At 38.7% G+C, this 20,414-nt stretch overlaps 1 protein-coding gene across 3 annotated transcripts; it reads left to right on the forward strand.

The window, feature by feature from the left end:
- The first annotated feature begins 241 nt into the window (after nucleotides 1-241).
- Nucleotides 242-20,414, forward strand: LOC109102359 (mitogen-activated protein kinase 6). Of its 3 annotated transcripts, none has more exons than XM_042774969.1 (6): nucleotides 242-396; nucleotides 6,729-7,919; nucleotides 16,550-16,694; nucleotides 17,104-17,268; nucleotides 17,490-17,691; nucleotides 17,854-20,414. In XM_042774969.1, the coding sequence occupies exons 2-6, from the start codon at nucleotides 7,365-7,367 to the stop codon at nucleotides 18,971-18,973; spliced, it is 2,187 nt and encodes a 728-aa protein (XP_042630903.1). In that variant the 5' UTR covers nucleotides 242-396; nucleotides 6,729-7,364; the 3' UTR covers nucleotides 18,974-20,414. The 3 variants fall into 3 exon arrangements, with proteins under 3 accessions (XP_042630903.1, XP_042630902.1, XP_042630901.1); XM_042774968.1 differs by lacking the exon at nucleotides 242-396 and adding an exon at nucleotides 3,781-4,140; XM_042774967.1 differs by lacking the exon at nucleotides 242-396 and adding an exon at nucleotides 5,086-5,248.

Below are 20,414 nucleotides of genomic sequence, written 5' to 3' on the forward strand. Positions count from 1 at the left end.
GTGCACCGAATGACAGAAAGAAAAATGGGTAAAAAGTGTGAGAAATAAGAAGAGATTGAAGGAGCAGGAGAGACAGTTGAGCATGAGAGATAGTGACCTGTTATAGGACTATAGAGTTGGTGCTGACTAACAGAACCATACACAGACGAAACTCCACCCCTTCTCTCTCAGCCTATAACAGCCCACTATGGAGCCCGAGTCCAGAAACAGCTGAGTGTTCTTCCACACCACTACCGCTCTGGACACCCTCTGGTTGTCTCTGTAGACCTGCTTTTAACCTCTCCGTACTGGATACTGCTTTTTTGGAGAGTTTCTCTCACTTCTTTGACACTTTTGTATGGATTACTGACTTAAAAAAAATGCATTCCCAACTGTTGTTGGATGAATTCAGCCATGGTAAGTTACCTGTTTCGCTTGTTTGAACCTTGCTACTTAATTTGTAACACTTACTTATAAGGTGAATCTTATAAGACCGCTGACTATGTTTCAGAGACCTTTCTCCTGGTGTCCTTCTCTCTTTGAGGACATGTAATATAGAGACTGAATGTTTTGGCTGATTTATGATGAAAGGTTGGGAAGGATCCCAGAAACAGGGACATCTTCAGAATTTAGGGGTGACAGGAACGTCCTGGCATGGCTCACTTGTGCATAGCGAAACTTCAAAACTGTCATAACCAGGAGTGCATCAGTGACCCCTAAACCAGCACAGTTACAATTTACAGCACAGCTTCATCCGAACATAATTAGGTGAATAGCTGTGGCCATGTGTACATTGTAATGTCATAATAGGGCACAAAAATCAACTATTTGGTATGAAGAGCACTGATTCCTCAATAAAACTCTAGACAGCATGTGCTCACATGCAGTAAATAGAGTATGGTACACAAGCGTCCAGCAAGTAGAGTCATGAGAGGGTGTAGGAGGCTCACTGGACCGTAATGACTGTCTCACTGGATTATGTAAACTATAGATCATAGAACATTCCTCAACGGCTTTATTGTTTTGATCAGTGGTTTCTCAGTGATGTCTGTGACAACTAAGGTAAATCTCTCTGAAGGATAGAGGTGTCAATCATCAGAACGTTATGTAATTAACTGTGATGGTTGATGTAGTGGTAGTCTACTGGTTAATGATATGGGCTTGTGACCCAGGAACTATAGAATGACTGGCCATAGTGCCCTTGATCAGCAACCCCTGATTTCCCCCAAGGGAATTCCTGTACTGGAAGTTGTTTTGCATAAAAAAAGCATGTTAAATGGTTTGTAAATGTTTAGAACAGTGGTGTCAAACTCAATTCCAGGAGGGCCGGAGACCTGCAGAGTTTTGTTCCAACTCTGCTCCAACACACACGTACCATGTAGTTTTCAAGTAAGCCTGAAGGACTTGATTGTGTTTAGATTCAATTAGGGTTGAATGTAAACTCTGCAGGGCTCCGGTCTTCCAGGAATTGAGTTTGAGACCCCTGGTTTTAAACATTACACATTTATTTTGGTGTTGTGTTCATATTGTAGATAGATAATCTTGGCTGCATGATTTGTCTAAATCATCACAAAATGTAAACTCTATTATCGCATATCTCTCTATATAAAGTTGGATACATGTTAAATTGAACTTAACCCACATACATGCAATACATTCATGTATACTAAATGGCAAATATCAACTGCCTGAGCTTTTATTCCCTCGCAAAATGTAACACCCAGCTATTATACAACATATCTCAACTGCTTGATTGCTTGTATCATTATAAAGTATATTATGGCCAAGCTCGAATCTGCAAATGTGACAATAAAGCATGAAGATATTAAGATATTATAAACCTCGACATTATGATATTATGAAACGATATGTTTTATGAAATGCTCTATACTGAGTTGACTTGAGATAACTGGGTTAGTGCATTAACTGGTCATAAAATGTAGAATTTCAAAGTAGACAATTGCATTGTCTATGAAAGGTGCTTGAAAAACTCACCATTATGATGTTACCATGCTAAATGGTTACTAAGGTGCTTTGAATAGTTGCTAGGTGTCTTTAACATGGCTGTCAATGTTTTTCAGTATAAGTACAGAGGATCAGACACATATTATAAAAAGTCAAACCAATTGGAAAATTAATTGCACACTTCTGTTCAAAAAGCAAAAAACAATTTGAGATATTATTTATGTCCATGGTGCAAATGGTATTTAATACTTTGTGTTAAGGTAATTTAATCAAGAATGAACAACAATATTTCTGTTTGTTTATTAAATAAAATGTTCATAAAATAGAAGTCTATTATAAGAATAAGTTCACGTTTTGTCTGGTTGATCCAAAGGTGAAAGGGAAAACCCCACATGTGATTTCTATGAAATGTCGTAATTTTTATAAATGTTAGGTTGTGAAAGAGGGTTATGAGCATTTGTTTGTTAAAGACAGTCTGGTGACAGAGAGGGTAATAGACCTCAGTGTTTGACATGTGAGGGAATGACACAATACTTAATTTGTAACACTTACTAATAAGGTGACTCTTATAAGACTCTAACTTAGTTTCAGAGACCTTTCTCCTGGTGTCCTTCTCTCTTTGAGTACATGTAATATAGAGACTGAATGTCTCTCAGACTGTTACCCAACACCTGTCCTCCTTCCACATGCTGCAGGTAGACACAAAGTCCACATTATCACACCACTAGCTTGTGTTTATATTTATCTTTATTCAAATGTATCCCTCTACAATCAGAAATGTTTGCATGGGTCACGCATGTGTTGTGTGGGTTGATTTGGACTCCTAGTGACTGACCTATAAGAAAGTTAAGTGTGAAACAGGACTATGTGAAACTCTTCCATCATAAAATTTTAATAAGCTGTAATACTATACGTCTCCATGTTACACAACATTACTACCGAGATGGGTAACCTCTTAATATTTCTACATATGAATAGTTTGCACCTTATATTAGACTTTAGCCAAGATTGAGCAACCTTAGAGTCACATAATATAATTATTATAATATGGAACATCACATCACAAAATCAGACAGCAATGTGAGTAGAATGTGTGGCACAGACACACCAACAGTTAGATTTCCATAGGACCAAATGCCAGATGTTATTATATATAAAAAATATCTCTTGGACCATATGGCAATATATATATATATATATATATATATATATATATATATATATATATATATATATATATATATATATATCCTCTTGGACCCACAAAAAATGTATGTCTTGCAGAATTTCCATGTTGCTCTTTTCCATAAAGTGTCTGGAGTGCTCAAGCAGTGTTATTTTATTAGCATTGACACACTATTGTATTTTTTGGTAATATTTTTGAATGTGACATTTTCTGTTTTTTACTTAAATTTTCATTAGTGTATATATATATATATATATATATATATATATATATATATATATATATATATATATAGTTATATATATATAGTTATAGTATATTTTTAAATAATATTTTTTATTATTTATTTAGTTAGTTATTTTAGTGCTTCAAATAAAACTAAACTAATATATTGCCTTTGTAACTAGCTGAAATAAAATAAGTTTAAGTTTTTTTTATGTTTTATTTCACTTAACGTTTATTTTGTCTCCGGTTAAACAAAAATAAATAAATAAAATAATACTTCATATTACATAATTAATACAGTAATAACGGTAATCTATAAAATGGTTTCTGCTGGGATTTAGGAGTATGTAAAACGTGTGATATGATGAATAGGGTTCACACATGGCAGTGATTTGGTGCTACTGATATAGCGCAGTCGTAGTGCGGCATAGGCGCGAGCACATGGGGATTCACATGCGCGCCTCTGCTGAAGCTGCTGATGATGCGCCGCGTCCATCCATCCATTCATTCAGCACTGGCGCAGGACATGCAGTCCTGATTATTCCGCAGCGTGGCTGAGCTACGTTTAGTGTGTTAAGACCGTGTTCGTTGCCGTATCAGTCTGAAGGCTTGTGAACACCATGGGTTTTAAACAGCTCGCCTGCGGCGATGTTACAGCATCATCATGCGTCCTGCGGTCAGACCTTTGCTGATAGCCATGAAGACACTCGGATAATAACCATAACGTGCTTTCTGGAAATAAAGGAAACGGAACAGGGAGGGAGCGACTAATTGAACCACATGCAGTGAGTAGAGCTGGATCAGAACATGCTGTCTGTATAGCCTACATCAGATAAGAACATTATAGGATGATGTTGTTAAGATAATCTTAAAATGGTCAAGGGTAACCTATTTTAGGCCATGCTATTGTGAAAAGATAAGTAAAAATGGATAAACTGCGCATATACATTGGATAAACAGAGAACTAAATTAATTAATTAACAAAAACCGTAAGTAAAACATGTAAATTCAAGATACCAATCTAACTACATCACCACAGACCCTGAACTATTAGCCTATAATGGGAACACATCTTGAATGATGGGAACATTGAGATCTGAAGCAGTCTGCCCCTACCGGCAGATCAACTGTACCGACCTGGACAGAACAGAACGATCCTGCTCCATCAGCATCTGGAGTTAAACTGCCCTGAAACGACAGCTAAAGCAGATAGGTTTAGCTAACAAGCAAGATATATGACACCCTGCAGCAGGTTCTGCATTCACTCCTAATTTAACTGGAATATCACGAACAAAATGTGTAGGCTACAGATTATTGTTTATTAAAGAGCGAAATAAATTGCCCAATATAAATCAAGCTTATTATTCTAAAATACATAATGCTTTTAAAATATTTACGCTTAAAATGTGTTTAAAATGTTTAGTTATACACTAGTTTTGTGATATGGAAAATTGCAATATTTTTAAAACATAAATTGTTGTATTTTATGTGCTGTTAAATTTAAAAATTGTATTTACATAGGCTAATTATTTATTGATTTCACAGTTTCGTGTGCTTTGATGTAATTTCAAGTACACTGGGCCTTCATAGATTTTGTGGTTATTGCAGTGAATTTCAAATTAATGAGTTTGAATCAGGTTTGAATGCGGCGCGGTTTCCATATCAATAAAAGAAGCGAGAGGAGTGCACGAGCTTTCAATCAATGCCCATGCGCAGTAACGCTTCAAAGAGCAGCGCTTAGAAGCGCAAAATGCGCATGCGTAGCCGCGCTTACTCACAATGCTTCAACAGCAGAGCTTCATTCGGCAGTTTGTGAGGGGAGTACGCTGGTAGCGCATACAAACCTGACCAAGAACGGTTAGGAATAAAATATACATGACACCCGTGAGAACAGTAAGTACACGTTTTACGTCTTTGCTTTATATATGAGCGCGTCTGGGGCGTAAATATGGCTATTTGTGTTGGTTAAAGGTTTTATTTTATCGGCAGAAGGCGGCGCGATGATTAGCCGTGGCACAATAAACCTTCTTTGTTCAGGTAACGCGTTGAAGCGCCTTAAAACATCAAGATTTAACACATAAATCATTAGAAAACACTCTTTACTCATATGTAGGACATTAGTCTGGTATATTAAAGTTATATTCACAATTACCTGGGTTATATATGTTTTTTAAAACATGATTTTAAGGTGACTCGCTCTTTATGTGAATCGCGCCGTTATTTATAGTTCGTTTTATTTTACCGCCAGTTTTATAGTGTTTATATATTTGGGGTTCTTACTGTTATTACTGGGTTATTGATTCTGTTTTACAGTTTTTGTGAAAGTAAGCAGTGTTTAGACTCCGAGCCGGTTCATTTTTAGCTTTAGCATGTAGCTTGTCAGCAAAATGGAGGACCGAAAGTGACCAATAAAACCATAAAACACTTCCCGATTAACTATAAATTTTACAGGACCGCAATAAAAATAACCAGTGTATGTACAACACGATAGTTTATTAGTATGCCTCGTTATTGTATTTTGTTTTTCAATTTCTCGCACTATTCACTTTAACATTGAATGATCAGTTTCTGTAGTTATTTCTGGAAAATCCTAATATTTTTACTTTTTGAGTGTTTAATGTAGCAGTAAACATTGTCGCTCTTGTGTTCAATGGAGTTTAAGTGGTAGATCCATAACAAAAGCATCTAATGGGTTTATGTTTATTAGTTAACTCACTTTATCATTGTTTAAATATGACTTATAGGTGTTGGTATAATGCCAGTTCAGAACTGATTCAGTGTTTGTTGGCTCCCTCCTTCAGTTAACAAAATGGTTGGCAGCCAGTCGGCCATCGTCTCTCTCACACACTACTGCAACGTGGCTGAATCACCCCCAACCTTTGTGTCTTCACACACAGGCTGGGAGCCGGGTTAATCCATTACATGTGTGTTACGATCATTGTGGTGTCTTTTACAGTCAGAGGAGGGGAAACAGGAACCCATGACATAAGATAGTGTAGAGACGTCATAGATGGGGGTACATGAACACACACAGGAAACATTGCCCAAGAGGGCTCTCACAACTGTGTAAGCGCTTTACCAGAGCAATTTCATTCAGAAATTTAAGATATGAATAAGCGGTGCTGTATATTCTTATGTCTACTTGTGGTCTTGCCTTTTTAAATGAGTATGTTCAGGCTAGATTTTTACATTCTCTTCTGTATCCTTTGTATGGTCTCATTTGAGCTGAACGCTGCTCAAACGCCTTCTCCATAGAAACGAGAAAGCATATTTATAAAGTGCTCATAGCGAACGAATTGTAAACAGATTTGTGTTTTGGTCTTCCGACATATGGTTCATTGCTAATCTGTTGTTTTTCTGCTCTGTTTTGCAGGGTATCCCAGTGTAAAATGGAGGATAGTTTTGATTGCGACTGCGGTGAGCTGGAGCCACCTGATCATTGAGAAGGAATTGTCTCACTAAGATCATCAACCCTTTCGGTTTCCCGAACATCAGGTGTTTTAAACAGGAAAAGGAAAAAAAAAAGTAGATTTATCACCATTTACTTGGACCGTTAGTAATGCTGCTGCTCAGAGCCAGTCATACACTGAAAATTTCTGCACTGTGATGATGGTTTAATAGGTAGTGACTTTAATTTTTTCAGTTACGTTCAGAGATATTTGATTGGCTTCCAAATTCATTCCGTTAAGCCCTAATAAACATTGGAATAAAAAGAAAACGCTCCCACAAACTACATAAAAAGCTGCTAAAAAGTGCTGTGGATGATGATAACATATCTTGGCAACATATCCGAATGAGTTCCAACCATCTCTCAGAAATACGCTGTAACGGTCGTTCAGGGAAAACGCTCAAGTCTTTATAGGCTTGAGTGTTTGTCTTGTTTTTTTTGTTGTTAAGTTAGGATTGTCTTTCTCAAATTAGCTCTAGTAGTTGCAACTCAAGATCGGCTGCATATCAGAAATCCTTCCTGCTATAATATCTGCACAGAGGTGCTCTTGTAGGCCGCAAAATGGCAGAGAAATTTGAAAGCCTTATGAACATTCACGGCTTCGATCTTGGCCCTCGCTACATGGACCTAAAGCCTCTGGGCTATGGGGGCAATGGACTGGTCTTTTCCGCTGTCGACACCGATTGTGACAAGAGGGTTGCTGTGAAAAAGATTGTCTTAACCGACCCCCAGAGCGTTAAACACGCATTGCGCGAAATCAAGATCATCCGCAGGCTCGATCACGACAACATAGTGAAGGTGTTTGAAACGCTAGGGCCCAGTGGCCGGAGGCTCATGGAGGATGTGAGCTCTCTGACGGAGGTCAACTCTGTGTACATTGTACAGGAGTACATGGAAACCGACCTCTGTAAAGTACTGGAACAGGGCTTGTTGTCCGAGGATCACGCACGGCTGTTCATGTACCAACTGCTGCGAGGACTCAAATACATCCACTCTGCAAACGTGCTTCACCGTGACCTGAAGCCTGCCAACCTCTTCGTCAACACTGAAGACTTGGTACTGAAAATCGGGGACTTTGGACTTGCCCGTATAATGGACCCCCACTATTCCCATAAGGTATTTATTTTTTTTCATATTCATCTCTTTTAGTGTTTGAAGTCCGTTTCATCTCATTGACAACCAGCCAGATGGCGTCTTATTTGGCTGAGCTATGAATGAGCTTTTATTCCATTCACTGATGGATGTATCACAGGATGTAAACAGTATTGCCATAGTCCTTGAAATGACACCTCTGACTCCCTGTCACCCTTTCCTGTATATGTTAACATCCAGTACAGTTTCTGCATATCCGGTTGTATGTGTTATGAAAGGAAGTTGACAGGGACATTCCAGAAATAGTATGAAAGAACGACCCAGCTGTTCCTTAATGAATCAAGAGTTGAATATCCAGTGTTTCTTCATATGCTGAAAGGGGAATCTGAATAAGTCTGCTTTTGACTTTGCTGTTAATGTTGGTGTGTTGTTGTTTAAAGTCTCTCTTTAGTTCCTTTGCTTAAACTGTTCAGTTTTTGTGTGGTTTTGCAAGTTTGTTGTGGAGAGGTGATTTCACTGGTTGATGTTGAGGGATGTGGCTGGATCCAAGCGTACACATGTCTCATTTGTAATTGTTTCTTTTCTATGGGCTCACATGATCCATATGCCAGCCAGATCTTCTCTCACTCAGACGCCTCCTTCAGAGCCTTTTAGAGAGAGAGCTGTTCCTGCTTCGTCTATGAATAGCTGCTGTCGCTCCCCCGCACATACTTTTCTGGTCTGGGTTTTTTTCCTCAAGGAACAAGAAAATTGAGAGACGATATCAGGATCTGGTCCTGTAATTACTGAGTCAACCGCTTTACTGACGTGTGACAAATTGCTTAAAGTCCCCATGAAATCAAAATGAAAGTTTTTTTTTTTTTTTTTTTTTTTTTTGGGGTGTTAGTATTAGAGATCGACTGATGTATCGGTTTTGCTGATTAATCGGCACCGATAGTTGATTGCTGGAACAATCGGCTATCAGCAAAAATCCATGGCAATAGTTTCCCGGGTTGCGTCCGTTGCTGGAGCGGCTGAGAAGGGTCTGTTTTCATTATACAGTGCGAGAGTGGCCTCTAGTGGTTGAAATCACAGACAGCATGTGCTATTTGTTTAGACATGTGACGCTGCACCCTGAAAAGAGCAAGAAACTTAAGACCCAGATTTAAATGCAGCTGACAGAAAATCCTGTTGTGCCGCAGAGCGCCATTCACATAGTTTTCCATTAAATTACATTAACAACAATTCGGGGTGAATATAATGTACATAATGAATTGTATATTAAGCATTTTCATTGAAACTTTCTTTCTGTGGCTCTAATAAACTCTGTATGCTTCATTTATAGAGCTATAATATAGATCGCTCTTTCCGTTTGCTCCTTTTTTTTAAACACTGAACTTAAACTTATCTATGTCTCTTTGTTCGTTCTTGAAGTAAACTTGTGTCCATTTGGTGATTAAATAAACCGTTTTAGACCGCTGCTCGAGTTGAACACGATGCGTCAGGAGTGGGTGTGATACCGGTGAGTTCTCCTAGACTCAGCGTTGCCCTTTTATTTTGATTAGATAATCATTAAGTGTTCAAGAATAGAAGCAGTTAAAGTGTGAGTATACATTGTGCTGGTATAATTGTAGTGCCCTGTGATTTGCGTGATGCGGACAACGCGGATGGAATCCAGCCATAAAAACAGAATTCACAGTTTAACGCGGAATGTCACGGAATTGGCCAAATTTTGAATGAATTAATCAAAAGTAGTTCATTACATTTAAATCAAATCACTATATGGACTAGTATTTGTTACTATTAGGCCTTAAAAGTTGATTTATATATGAATCCTGCATGTTCTGCGTGACTCTAATGAATGGCGCAGAAGCGAGGTTTCATTTACACTAAAGTGCGTGTGACGCTGCTGACGTGTTTTCTGGTGTGCCCAATAACAAAGATAACACGTCAGCAGCGTCGTACGTCAGCAGCATCACTGCAGTGTTTTGAACGCACTCACAACAGACCCGGAAGAGAAGACAATGCTGAATAAAGTCGTAATTTTTGTTATTTTTGGACCAAAATGTATTTCGATGCTTCATCAAATTCTAACTGACCCACTGATGTCACGTGGACTACTTTGATGTTTTTATTACCTTTCTGGACATGGACAGTATCCCATACATACATTTTCAATGGAGGGTCAGAAAGCTCTTGGACTTAATCTAAAATATCTTAAACTGTGTTCCGAAGATGAACGGAGGTCTTACAGGTTTGGAACGACATGAGGGTGAGTCATTAATGTCAGAATTTACATTTTTGGGTGAACTAACCTTTTAAGGTTATCTATAAAGCCTGTGTAATCATTTTTCACATGAGTAATCCGGACGCATACATGGACAGTGTGGACACAGACTACTTGTATTTAAACTACCGAAAGCATACGCTGATGGTCCGCTCCGCAACAAACATGTGAACAAACAGTTGCCCAGAATTATTGCCCATCTGGCTGTCTTTATATTGTTTTATCGATGGATTGTACAGGTTTGAGTAGCAACGGGCTTCTTCACACAGCCTGCGCATGTGCAATTGGTGCTTTTGGAGACTACTGACCGTGCGGACACAAAAAATGGGAGGCACGCGGATGTCCGCTCAGAGCCTCCATGCACACTCTCCGATGACAATTTTTACATCACGCATACCATAGCGGACTCATGGACGTGGAAAGTATAACACAGGCTTGAGGCAATGTGCTCCAAAACGGTGATTTGTATTTAGAAGATATATGCATTCAAAGCTTGCAGTTCATCACTTCCTTCAAAACGGCTCAATTTTTTTGACGTCACATTGTACTTCATCTTCTCATCAAATCTTCTGACCAATCAAATGCTCTCTAGAATCTGAAGCGCCCGCCCCTGCACTAAAAATAGACACTGAAGTGCCGTCTGAGATCGTTCACTTGTCCCAGTGTAGTATTTCCTGTACACTGAATGGTTTGATGTGCACCACTGTAGGTGATAGGGAACGATTCAGACAGTGTAAATATCGATTGGTGCAAATGAGGTCTGTTTTCACATTGTTTCGCGCAAACCGCAGCAGCATACACAGTCTGATCAGGATTTTGGCTCCGGTCCAGAGACGCAATCGCACGGAGCAGATCATATGTGCGGCATATATTAAAAACTTTTACAACTACACAGCCTCAGCATGATTATGACCACTATTTTGTTTTACTAAGAGTTTCATATTGAATCTAGGGGGTAATCTATTAGACTGTGGCTGTCAAATGTGGCTTTACCGAGCTCACCAGCTCTGGCCCGAGCAAAACGCTATTGGCTATTTTAAAAAGGGGGCGGGGCTGCTTTATGTCCCGCCCTCTCTTTCTGTTTCAGTTGAAATTACATCACCACATAGAATAATGCTGCGTGTTTCGAGGGGACCTTTAAGTTTGAGTATGGAAGGTTTGAGAAATCAGACTCGTGTTTACGTGGGTATAAAAAAAAATTAAAAAGTGGAAAATTATTCAGAATAAGACTTGAATTGCATCACGTGTCATAAATCTGTTATGAAAACAGTTTATTACAGTCACTGTTTAATGTTTTTCATCAATGAATTTGAGTAGAAACATAATTATTCACAATTGTCGTTAAAAATGTTGTATAAAAACTGGATTTTATGCAGTTTAAATGGTTATGTACAAAGGTTTTTTTTTTTTTTTTTTTTTTTTTTTAACGATTTCAACTGAAAACATGTTTCCCCACTGTTTTCTTGTGGAAGCATGCTAACTCTTGCCATTTGTTTTGAGTAAACTTGCACAGTAATGTATCCAGCTCATTAATTTTCATTCACAAAAGCACAGTGAATTTCAGAATGTAGGTCATGAAACTCTTATGATGATATTACCCATCTGTGAATGATTTATGTTCGTTGTGTTGTAAACTTGTATGGAGTCTGTCTCCTTTTCACTCCAGAAATGCAGCTATCTTTAATAGCTTAACTTTTCTGTCTGTTTCTCAGTGCTGCTCATAAATAATTTTTAGACACATAAGGGAACTGTAGATATTCGATTAAGATGTTGAAATGATATTGAATTCTGATCAAAAGGGGCACATGTAACACATTTACATGGCGCACGCGGTCAGAATACAACTAAATTTACATATTATTAAGAAAGTTTGTTTATGCATGATTGACAGTGCGATGGTGAGAAGTCAGCAGAACTTTGCTTCTATCCATTCCTTTTCTTTCACTTTTTTTCCCTCTCTCTCTCCCTCTTTGCTGCAGACTACTGACAAACTGCTGTGTGCTCACTTTTGCTGACCTGTTTAAGCAGTTTTGTGCATTGATAGATGGAGAATGGGACCAACTGTCCCAACTGTCATTGACGTCAGATGTGGCAGGATGCAAAAAAATAGGGGAACCTTTTCAGTGAATTAAGTGCAAGTGAAGGCAATCCAGTAAAATCAGTCTTTAAAATGGCTTGCATCCACTGGGACAGGGCTACTGTCCATGCAAGTGGGGTCAGTTTTGAAGGGCTAAATATGATCTAGCTTCAAGCTATAATTCAGACAGGCTGTTTAAGCACTAAACATAAGCCAAGGCTCTGTGGCTGAAAAAGCATTGTTTGGAACACTAGTCAGGGCTGGAGAAAGTGTAATTATGGATTGTTTGAACAAGGTTTTTCAGACCTGGAGAAATAATGATTCTCCTGTGACTTGAAGCTCTAACCTTCGAGTAGAAGGTAACAACCTTCTAAGGCAGCATCTTAACTATAATGGAACATCATAATTAACTAGTTTGGAGCTCTCTAAATGAGCAGGAATTCTATCTGTCATACAAATAGTATTCATTATGTGAAGAATGCAGGAGACTCAGTTTTGATAGAGTTTGGCTTGAGCTTTTAAGGTACCAACAGTAAGAACACCTACCACTCAGGGATGCACTGATACCTTTCCATTTTTTCCAGATACCCGATACCAAAAATTCTGAGAATCGGTCGATACGAATACTGATCCGATACCAGCACAGTTTTTTTTTTTTTTTTTTCTAATCAGTGTAGAATTTCTATACCTTTTGTGTGTTGACCTGATCATCACTTTTTTATATATTAAAGTAAATATAGACAAATTCATTATACAGAAAAATAATACATGAAAAATATTTAATCATAATCTGAAAAAATACTATTGTAAACTAGGTTAGTGGATAATTCTGCAGCAAAATTACTCTAGAAAAATGAGTACTCAATTTTATAAAAATCTAAACATTAAGTGAAAAAACATTTAGTCGAGATCAAATAAAAGTGAATAAATGTAGGGCTAAATCTGGTAAAATGTTACACAATGCTCTTTGTGTTGTTGTAAAATACATTCATGAAAAACAAGTATACTATAACACTAAAATACATTTCTTTTAAATGTATAGCACAGTAATGAGGCAGCAACATATAATAGATAGGACGGTACAAGAAAGGCTATTAACAACAAAATTATTATAAAATGAAAGACTCCAGCACAGAGAAGCACAAAACGCTTATGTGCATTCAGTGCACAGAATAATGCGCTTGAAGAAACGCTTGAATTGCGCAGCGCTCCGCATAGAATATTTCAAAGCACAAAGGAAAAATATATTGATGCGTTGTATATTATATCTGTGCAATAGTCTTTTCCTTTAACACTTTTAAATCTCAGTAATTCTGTGTGTGTGTGAAGAACAATTCATAGTGTGCTCTACTCCAGTATTGTGATCTTAACTGACATCCGGTAGAAAGTAACATGATTTAGAAACAGCACTAAACTCCAGCAAGATAAAGTCTTTTTATGCAAAACCACTGATCTTTATCTACAGATCAAGTATAATTATAGGGACGCTGAATCATCTTGGAGAGAGTTTCATCGTCTTGACTGGCTTAACCGAACACGACACGCAATTTGAATGCTGAATGGAGGATGACAGACAGCTACAGTGGAGAGAAGAGTTTACATGAACCTAATTTTAATGACTTAAATATGCATCTGTACTTTACATTACAACTCTTGGAATATAGTGCACTGATACTTTTATGGTGCTGTATAATGTTTTTGTGTCTTTCATGGGGCTTAACAATTACACAGAATAGTATACGCAGAATATCGGATTTGTATCGGTCTCGACCGATAACTGATGTGGCAGAAAATGGCAATATCGGATACTGAGTATTGGATCGGTGCATCCCAAAGAACACTGCTTCCATATGTAGTTATTTAACTTATTTTAACCCCATATACTTTACATATCAAGTATTACATACTGATTATTCAACAAGTGTTCATTTACATGTTCTACATGTCTTTAAAGGTACAGTTGCAAAAATGGCCAGTTCAATGCTAAGGGCAAAACAGATGAAAAGTATATTGAAGGGCAGCAGCTTGTTTTTAGAGGTGTTTTTATTTATTTTTTTTTATCTTGAGCTGCTCTGCTCTAGAAATCTGACCCAGTCTGAGGAATGTTTGGAATTCACGTGCAGAGTGGATCAACCCCCGTCTTCCCTTCCCCCTCTCCTCTCTTCTCTTTGTCTGTGTTTGGCTGAGCTCTCTGGTTTCTGGTCTTCCTCCAAGTCCTCTTTATGATGTTTGCTTGTGTCATTGGGTTCAAACTTGTTCTGCCTCGTCTTTGCAGCCGTTTGAGGTTTTAGAGTTTGTCAAGTCACCAGAGGCTGTTTTTCCCCCTGCTGAGCTGCAAAGGGGCTCCTCTGTGCGCATATGCGTATGTTAAATGTGGTGTGAGAAGAGACTGTGTTTCTAGCACACAGGGGACTGTTAGAGGCATAAATTGGGCCTGGAGTGTTTCTCACTCCTCTCAGCTGTCTTTCTCACATTGACTCATTTTACAGAGAAGCTCTGAAACCAGTCTGAACTGACTCCTTCACCAGACTTGAACCGCTTTGTGGCCTCTGATGACCTTAGAAGAATTTTTTTTTTTCAAATATACACACTGCTTCCTCATATGAAACATCAAAGCAAGGATATGCTAATTCCTTTTGTGAAAACATTTCCTTTGCTACTTTTTTCCGTCAAGTTGGATGACGTATCATGTCCATATTTTAAATAGTGCAGGATGAGTTAAGTCCTGTAATTGTGAGCAGTAATAATGCTTGCCTTAGGAAGCACTGATAAATATGTAGAGTGATAGAGTCTGTGAGATCTGTCTGACATTTAAACTTCCTCTCATGGTCTGCATGAGTCATCTGCCACATCACGCCACCAGCGATGGTGGATTTATTTCAAATGAGTTGCCTAAAATGTGTCATGACAGGTTGGGTTTGACTCCTCTTCAAGAATCATTTACGCAGACTTTTGTATTTCACTGACCCTATATGACTCTTTCTGAATTGAGCACATGCTGTTTTCTGATTGATCTGTAATGGGAATAGCAATTAGAACTGCAGACAGAACTATCAGAAAATCCTCATAATTTAGAATTATATTAGCACGTTAACACAGGCAATTAATTTTTTCAGATTAATGCGTTAACAATATTTAACACAGGGATGGAGCTTGGGTTGGCCACCCCACTCACAACTGCTGTTTCTGTCACTTTATCTCGACAAGAAGTGCATTTATTCAGTCACAGAACATCATCTTAACAACCACATTAAATGGGAGACATTTAAGGTGCAAACTCCAACTTCACTTCAGCAGTAGGAGCGAGACAAACAGCGCGGAAACGGTCCTGTGCTCACAGTGCTTGCTCTTCAAAGGTGCTGGCACGCTGTATGGGCAGTGCATTTATTAAAATCGCATCCTTTTGCGATTTGATAATCACTCTAAGCCATAATTGGATTTATGTTTGATTAATCATGTGGTCCTTTGATGCATCAAATCCTGCAGCATTTTGAGAGTTGTGCTTTTCCTTGCGTTGACGGAAGGACCCCGATGCCATATTTACAGACCTGTGTTTATGGTCTTTTGACCTAGGCCAATAGCGAGTGACTTCTTGAAAGCACAGATCACATTTTATTTAGACAAGTCAAAAATCTAAAGACTAAGCTTGTCATTACAGGTGTTTGGCTTTTGGTTTTCTTTTCTGATTGGGTTTAGGTCTGGTGTTTTTAGCATGCTGAGGTTTAAATTTAATCCTTTAGCAGGATCTTTTTTTTCACAGTCTTTGAGTAGAATGTGATCTGATGTTGGTAATCTACTTCCAGGTAATCTGCTCTTATTGCATTATGTAACCCTGCACAAGACCTTTTACGCAGAAACTTTGACTATGACGATTGTTTTGTAATCCTTTAAGTTGGTGGTGTTCTTAGCATCTGTGCTGTTTTAAGAGGGAATGAAAGGACACTGAGATCAGGTTGTGATGGTGTGAAATGTTTTCTTAGTCTATCAAGCTCTGATGATATTTGTTGGTCCAGAGAAGTTATTTTATTTATTTTTTTTATTTTTTTTAATGGCCAGTTGAACATATGGTCTGCTTTGGTTTTAACAGCTTGACACATACCCCTAAAATAACACAACCACGGAGTCAAAAATAGCCCTCACACTGAACTGTGGGAAAAATTCCAGCCTCGAGAATTACAAAAAAAAAAATCCACTGGACTTTGTATATAAAAAAATAAATAGAAATGTTTGCCTTTGAAGCAGTGTTATTTCCAAGGATCCTTGTCTGACACTGTGACATTGGTCGTAAGAAATGTTCTCTCTCTCCCATAGGGGCATCTGTCTGAGGGACTGGTCACTAAATGGTATCGTTCTCCTCGTCTGCTCCTTTCCCCAAATAACTACACCAAAGCCATTGATATGTGGGCTGCTGGGTGCATCTTTGCTGAAATGCTGACTGGAAAAACACTCTTTGCAGGTACTAAAAAGTGTGTGTTTGTCTAAATAAATCCTATGATCTTGTATTATATCAGTTTGTCTTCCTTTTATTCTGACATTTTAGTTGTTCATTTCTTTGTGACACTATCTTATCTTGCACACACAATGATCAGGTAGCTGAAGGTCATTTCCTGTGTTCTTAATATTTTATAATAAATTAGGAAGAGGTGTTTTTTTTTTTTTTTTTTTTCCTTTTTTAATAGTTAAAGAGCGAAGCTCTTAATGTGAACTCAAACCCTGAGACTAATATTAACCGTCAGTCTTGCCAAACTCAAACATGCACACTAACTAGACTGGTTTCTTTAAGTATGCAAATGTCTCTTGTGCCAAATATTGACTGCAGTTCCCTTGACAGTTTGTCTGAATCAAACATTTGTATGTGTGCACAGGTGCTCACGAGCTGGAACAGATGCAGCTGATTCTGGAATCCATTCCGGTAGTCCATGAAGAAGACAGACTGGAGCTCCAAAGTGTAATACCTGTCTTTATCAAGAACGACATGTCAGAACCACACACGCCGCTTGCCAAGTTACTGCCTGGTGTCAGCCCTGAGGGTTAGTTGCACAAGCATTTTTTATGGAATTCATGGAAATTTGCATACCATTTCTCTCTTGAACGCTCCCTCCGTTCCATTTACTCAGCAGCAAGTCATAGGATTCTGTGATTTTAGAAAATTCTCCATTCTGCTACTTTTTGTACTAAACCAAAGCTGGTAAAGGAAACATAAATGGCTAAATCAAAATCTCATGTATTATTGTTAATTTGTTCACTGTAGCCTTGGATTTCCTGGAGAAGATCTTGACATTTAACCCCATGGACCGGCTCACTGCGGAAGAGGCTCTTGCACACCCATACATGAGCGATTACTCCTTCCCTCTAGATGAACCAGTGTCCTTGCACCCCTTCCACATCGAGGATGAGGTGGATGACATCTTGCTCATGGATGAGAGTCACAGTCACATCTACAACTGGGACAGGTGAGCTTCACCTAATGGAAAATACCTGTATTGGCTCATCATTCTATGAGGTCATGAGTTTTAGAGCATAGAGGGTGTAAGGAAAGCCCCTTTTAGGAAAGTAAGTTTTCCTGGCTGCCATCTTGCCAGTGGCATAATAATTTATTTTCCTTCACACTATAGGTACCATGAAAGTCAGTTCTCTGATCAAGACTGGCACCTGCACAGCACCCATGAACTGGAAGACGTGCAGCGTGATCCTCGTGCTATGTCAGATGTCACGGACGAGGAGGAGGTCCAGATCGATCCACGGAAATACATGGATGGGGAGTGTGAGAAGTTCTTAGAAGATCCATCGTTCGACCTGCCCCTAGAGCACTCGTGGCAACAGGAAGATCACCATGAGAACAAATACTGCGACCAGGAGTGCAGTTACACTTGCAACTACAAAGCTGTGTCTCCATCCTACCTGGACAATTTGATCTGGAGAGACAGTGAGGTGAACCACTACTATGAGCCCAAACTCATCATTGACCTCTCCAACTGGAAAGAGCAGCAAAGCAAAGAGAAGAATGACAAAAAAGGCAAGACCAAGTGTGAGAAGAACGGACTGGTCAAGGCCCAGATCGCCCTGCAAGAGGCATCTCAGAACCACTGCGTGGCCGAGAAGGATCGCGAACAGGAAAAACACCGGAACCACAGCCAGGGCTTCGACTTTGACTCGTTTATCGCCAGCACCATCAAAATGAGCCTTCAGCCAGAATCTGGCGAAGTTGACCTCCTGAATGAGTTGAACACCTCCGTTTCCCAGCTGGACTCCCATTCTCCTTGCGGCTTCATGTCCAAGTCCATCAGTCAGGAAAAAGAAGAGAAGTGTCTAGTGAACCTGGCACAGCTCGGCGTCCGAGCACCCTGTCCTTGGGAGAGTTTCACAGACAGCGACGTTACCGAGAGCAGCCTAATCTACGAGGCTTGCTGGGACGTCCGCAAAGACGAGCAGCTCCAGAAGGAGAACAACAGCTGCCAGAGCAGTTACTTAGACCGCCTCTTCAACAAGCGTGAGGAGGTAGAGTCTGAGATCCCCGAACCTGTCGAGGAGTCCACACCGGACGATGACTTCATATCCTGCGGTGGTGAGATTGTCATTAACATGCAGCTGGAGTCTCTGGCCATTCCAGGGTTCGAGGGAGCGGGTGACATTCCTCTGAAGTCCATCCAGGCCACGTTAACGCCCTCTGCTGTTAAACTCTCCCCACAAATCGCCCATAAAACCTACAGCAGCATTTTTAAGCATTTAAATTAAAAAATCCACCCTGTTCAAGCAGAGTCCATCTTATTTTTTATAGAGTTATGTATTTCTGTACTTGAATCTTTTTTTTTTTTTTTTTTTTATCTTTTTACATATGGTTACTTTTAAGGAAACTTGTTTAATTTTCTCTTTTTTTTTTAATCTGTCGATTAAATGTAAATTAATTTCGTAAATTCATCCAAAGTGCTGGACTGTGTTCCTACACATGACATATGTTTTTGCCCTCTGATTTTCAGTTTCAACTCTGATATTATATATATATATAAAGAAACTAACGCCATGACATTTGCACAGAGTGTACTGTAGATTCAGAAACATATTAGGGAAAGACAGAGGAACGACTGTTAAGTACAAAAGCAAAGGAATAGAGATAAAGAGGGCGGAATAATGCACTAACCATGTGGGAGACGCCGCCACTGACATCATAATGGGACCTTCTGACTGACAGCCAATAGGACTGACACAAGCAGTGCGTCTTGGCCTTTCTCTTCCTGTTGTTTTTAATTGAGGCTAATGTATTTATTTGACTTTTTCCACCTCATTTCCATTTAAAAGCGAAGCCTTTTGTCATTTTGTTCATACTGTAAACTTCCTCAAACGTGATGCCAGCCCAGCAAGCATTAACTGTTGGTTTGCGATGCGTTAACTGTAGGTTCGTAAAGGCGTTATCTACCTCAAGGTAACAGCAGAAGGTTCTGTCTCCCAACTGTAGTGCTTTAAAGAAACACTTGCCCTTTCAACGATGTAGTGCACAGCGATTTCTATTTTTCATTTTGCATTTGCCATAGTGAAGTGTTAAGATCATTATTTATTTTTAGCAGATGTGAGATATTTATTTTAAGAAACGTTGTAATTTTTTCAATGTAAGGCATTGGACTTCCATTCTGGTCTGTTTTGGCGCTCTGTGTTTAGCTGTGGATGATCGCTTATCCGTTTGAGTTGTACAGAAATTCATGATGTTCTCCCAAGTTCAGCCTTTTGTTTTCATAAAGATTCATCCATAAGGATTTTCTTTGTTTTCCTCCTCTTTTTTTTGTTTTTTGTTTTGTTTTTTAATACTTATAGGTGCTTTGTATGAGAGGAATACTGCTTTATGCCATTTTATGCGCCTAAAAGTCTTAATTTTTTTTCTTTCATATACGTGTGTATGTGTGTGTGTGTGTATATATATATATGGAAGGTACATTTAAAATGAAGTTAATGGTGAAGTATATTGTAAGTCATTAATTTTATTTTAATTGTATGTTTTTATGAAAAAGTTATTTTTTCCAAGCGAGCATGATTGAATTAGTTTCAGATATAGCATGTAGAACACTTAAAATTTTTTATTTTTATTTTATTTTTTTGTTGTTAATTTTGCCTTTAAATGCTGGTTTCATTCTGTTATCATTGGTTCCACTGTAAAATAATATCAATAAAATGGCCAGCAAGTGTA

This window comes from Cyprinus carpio, chromosome A18, assembly GCF_018340385.1.
Source record: "Cyprinus carpio isolate SPL01 chromosome A18, ASM1834038v1, whole genome shotgun sequence".
NCBI lineage: Eukaryota > Metazoa > Chordata > Actinopteri > Cypriniformes > Cyprinidae > Cyprinus > Cyprinus carpio.

What these genes read in the sequence shown, in the direction of transcription:
- LOC109102359 (XM_042774969.1), top strand. Translation starts at nt 7,365, where the DNA reads ATGGCAGAGAAATTTGAAAGCCTTATGAACATTCACGGCTTCGATCTT. An exon ending in GCCTGGTGTCAGCCCTGAGG is followed by an intron (nt 17,269 to 17,489) that starts GTTAGTTGCACA and finishes TGTTCACTGTAG; the next exon opens with CCTTGGATTTCCTGGAGAAG. An exon ending in CACATCTACAACTGGGACAG is followed by an intron (nt 17,692 to 17,853) that starts GTGAGCTTCACC and finishes TTCACACTATAG; the next exon opens with GTACCATGAAAGTCAGTTCT.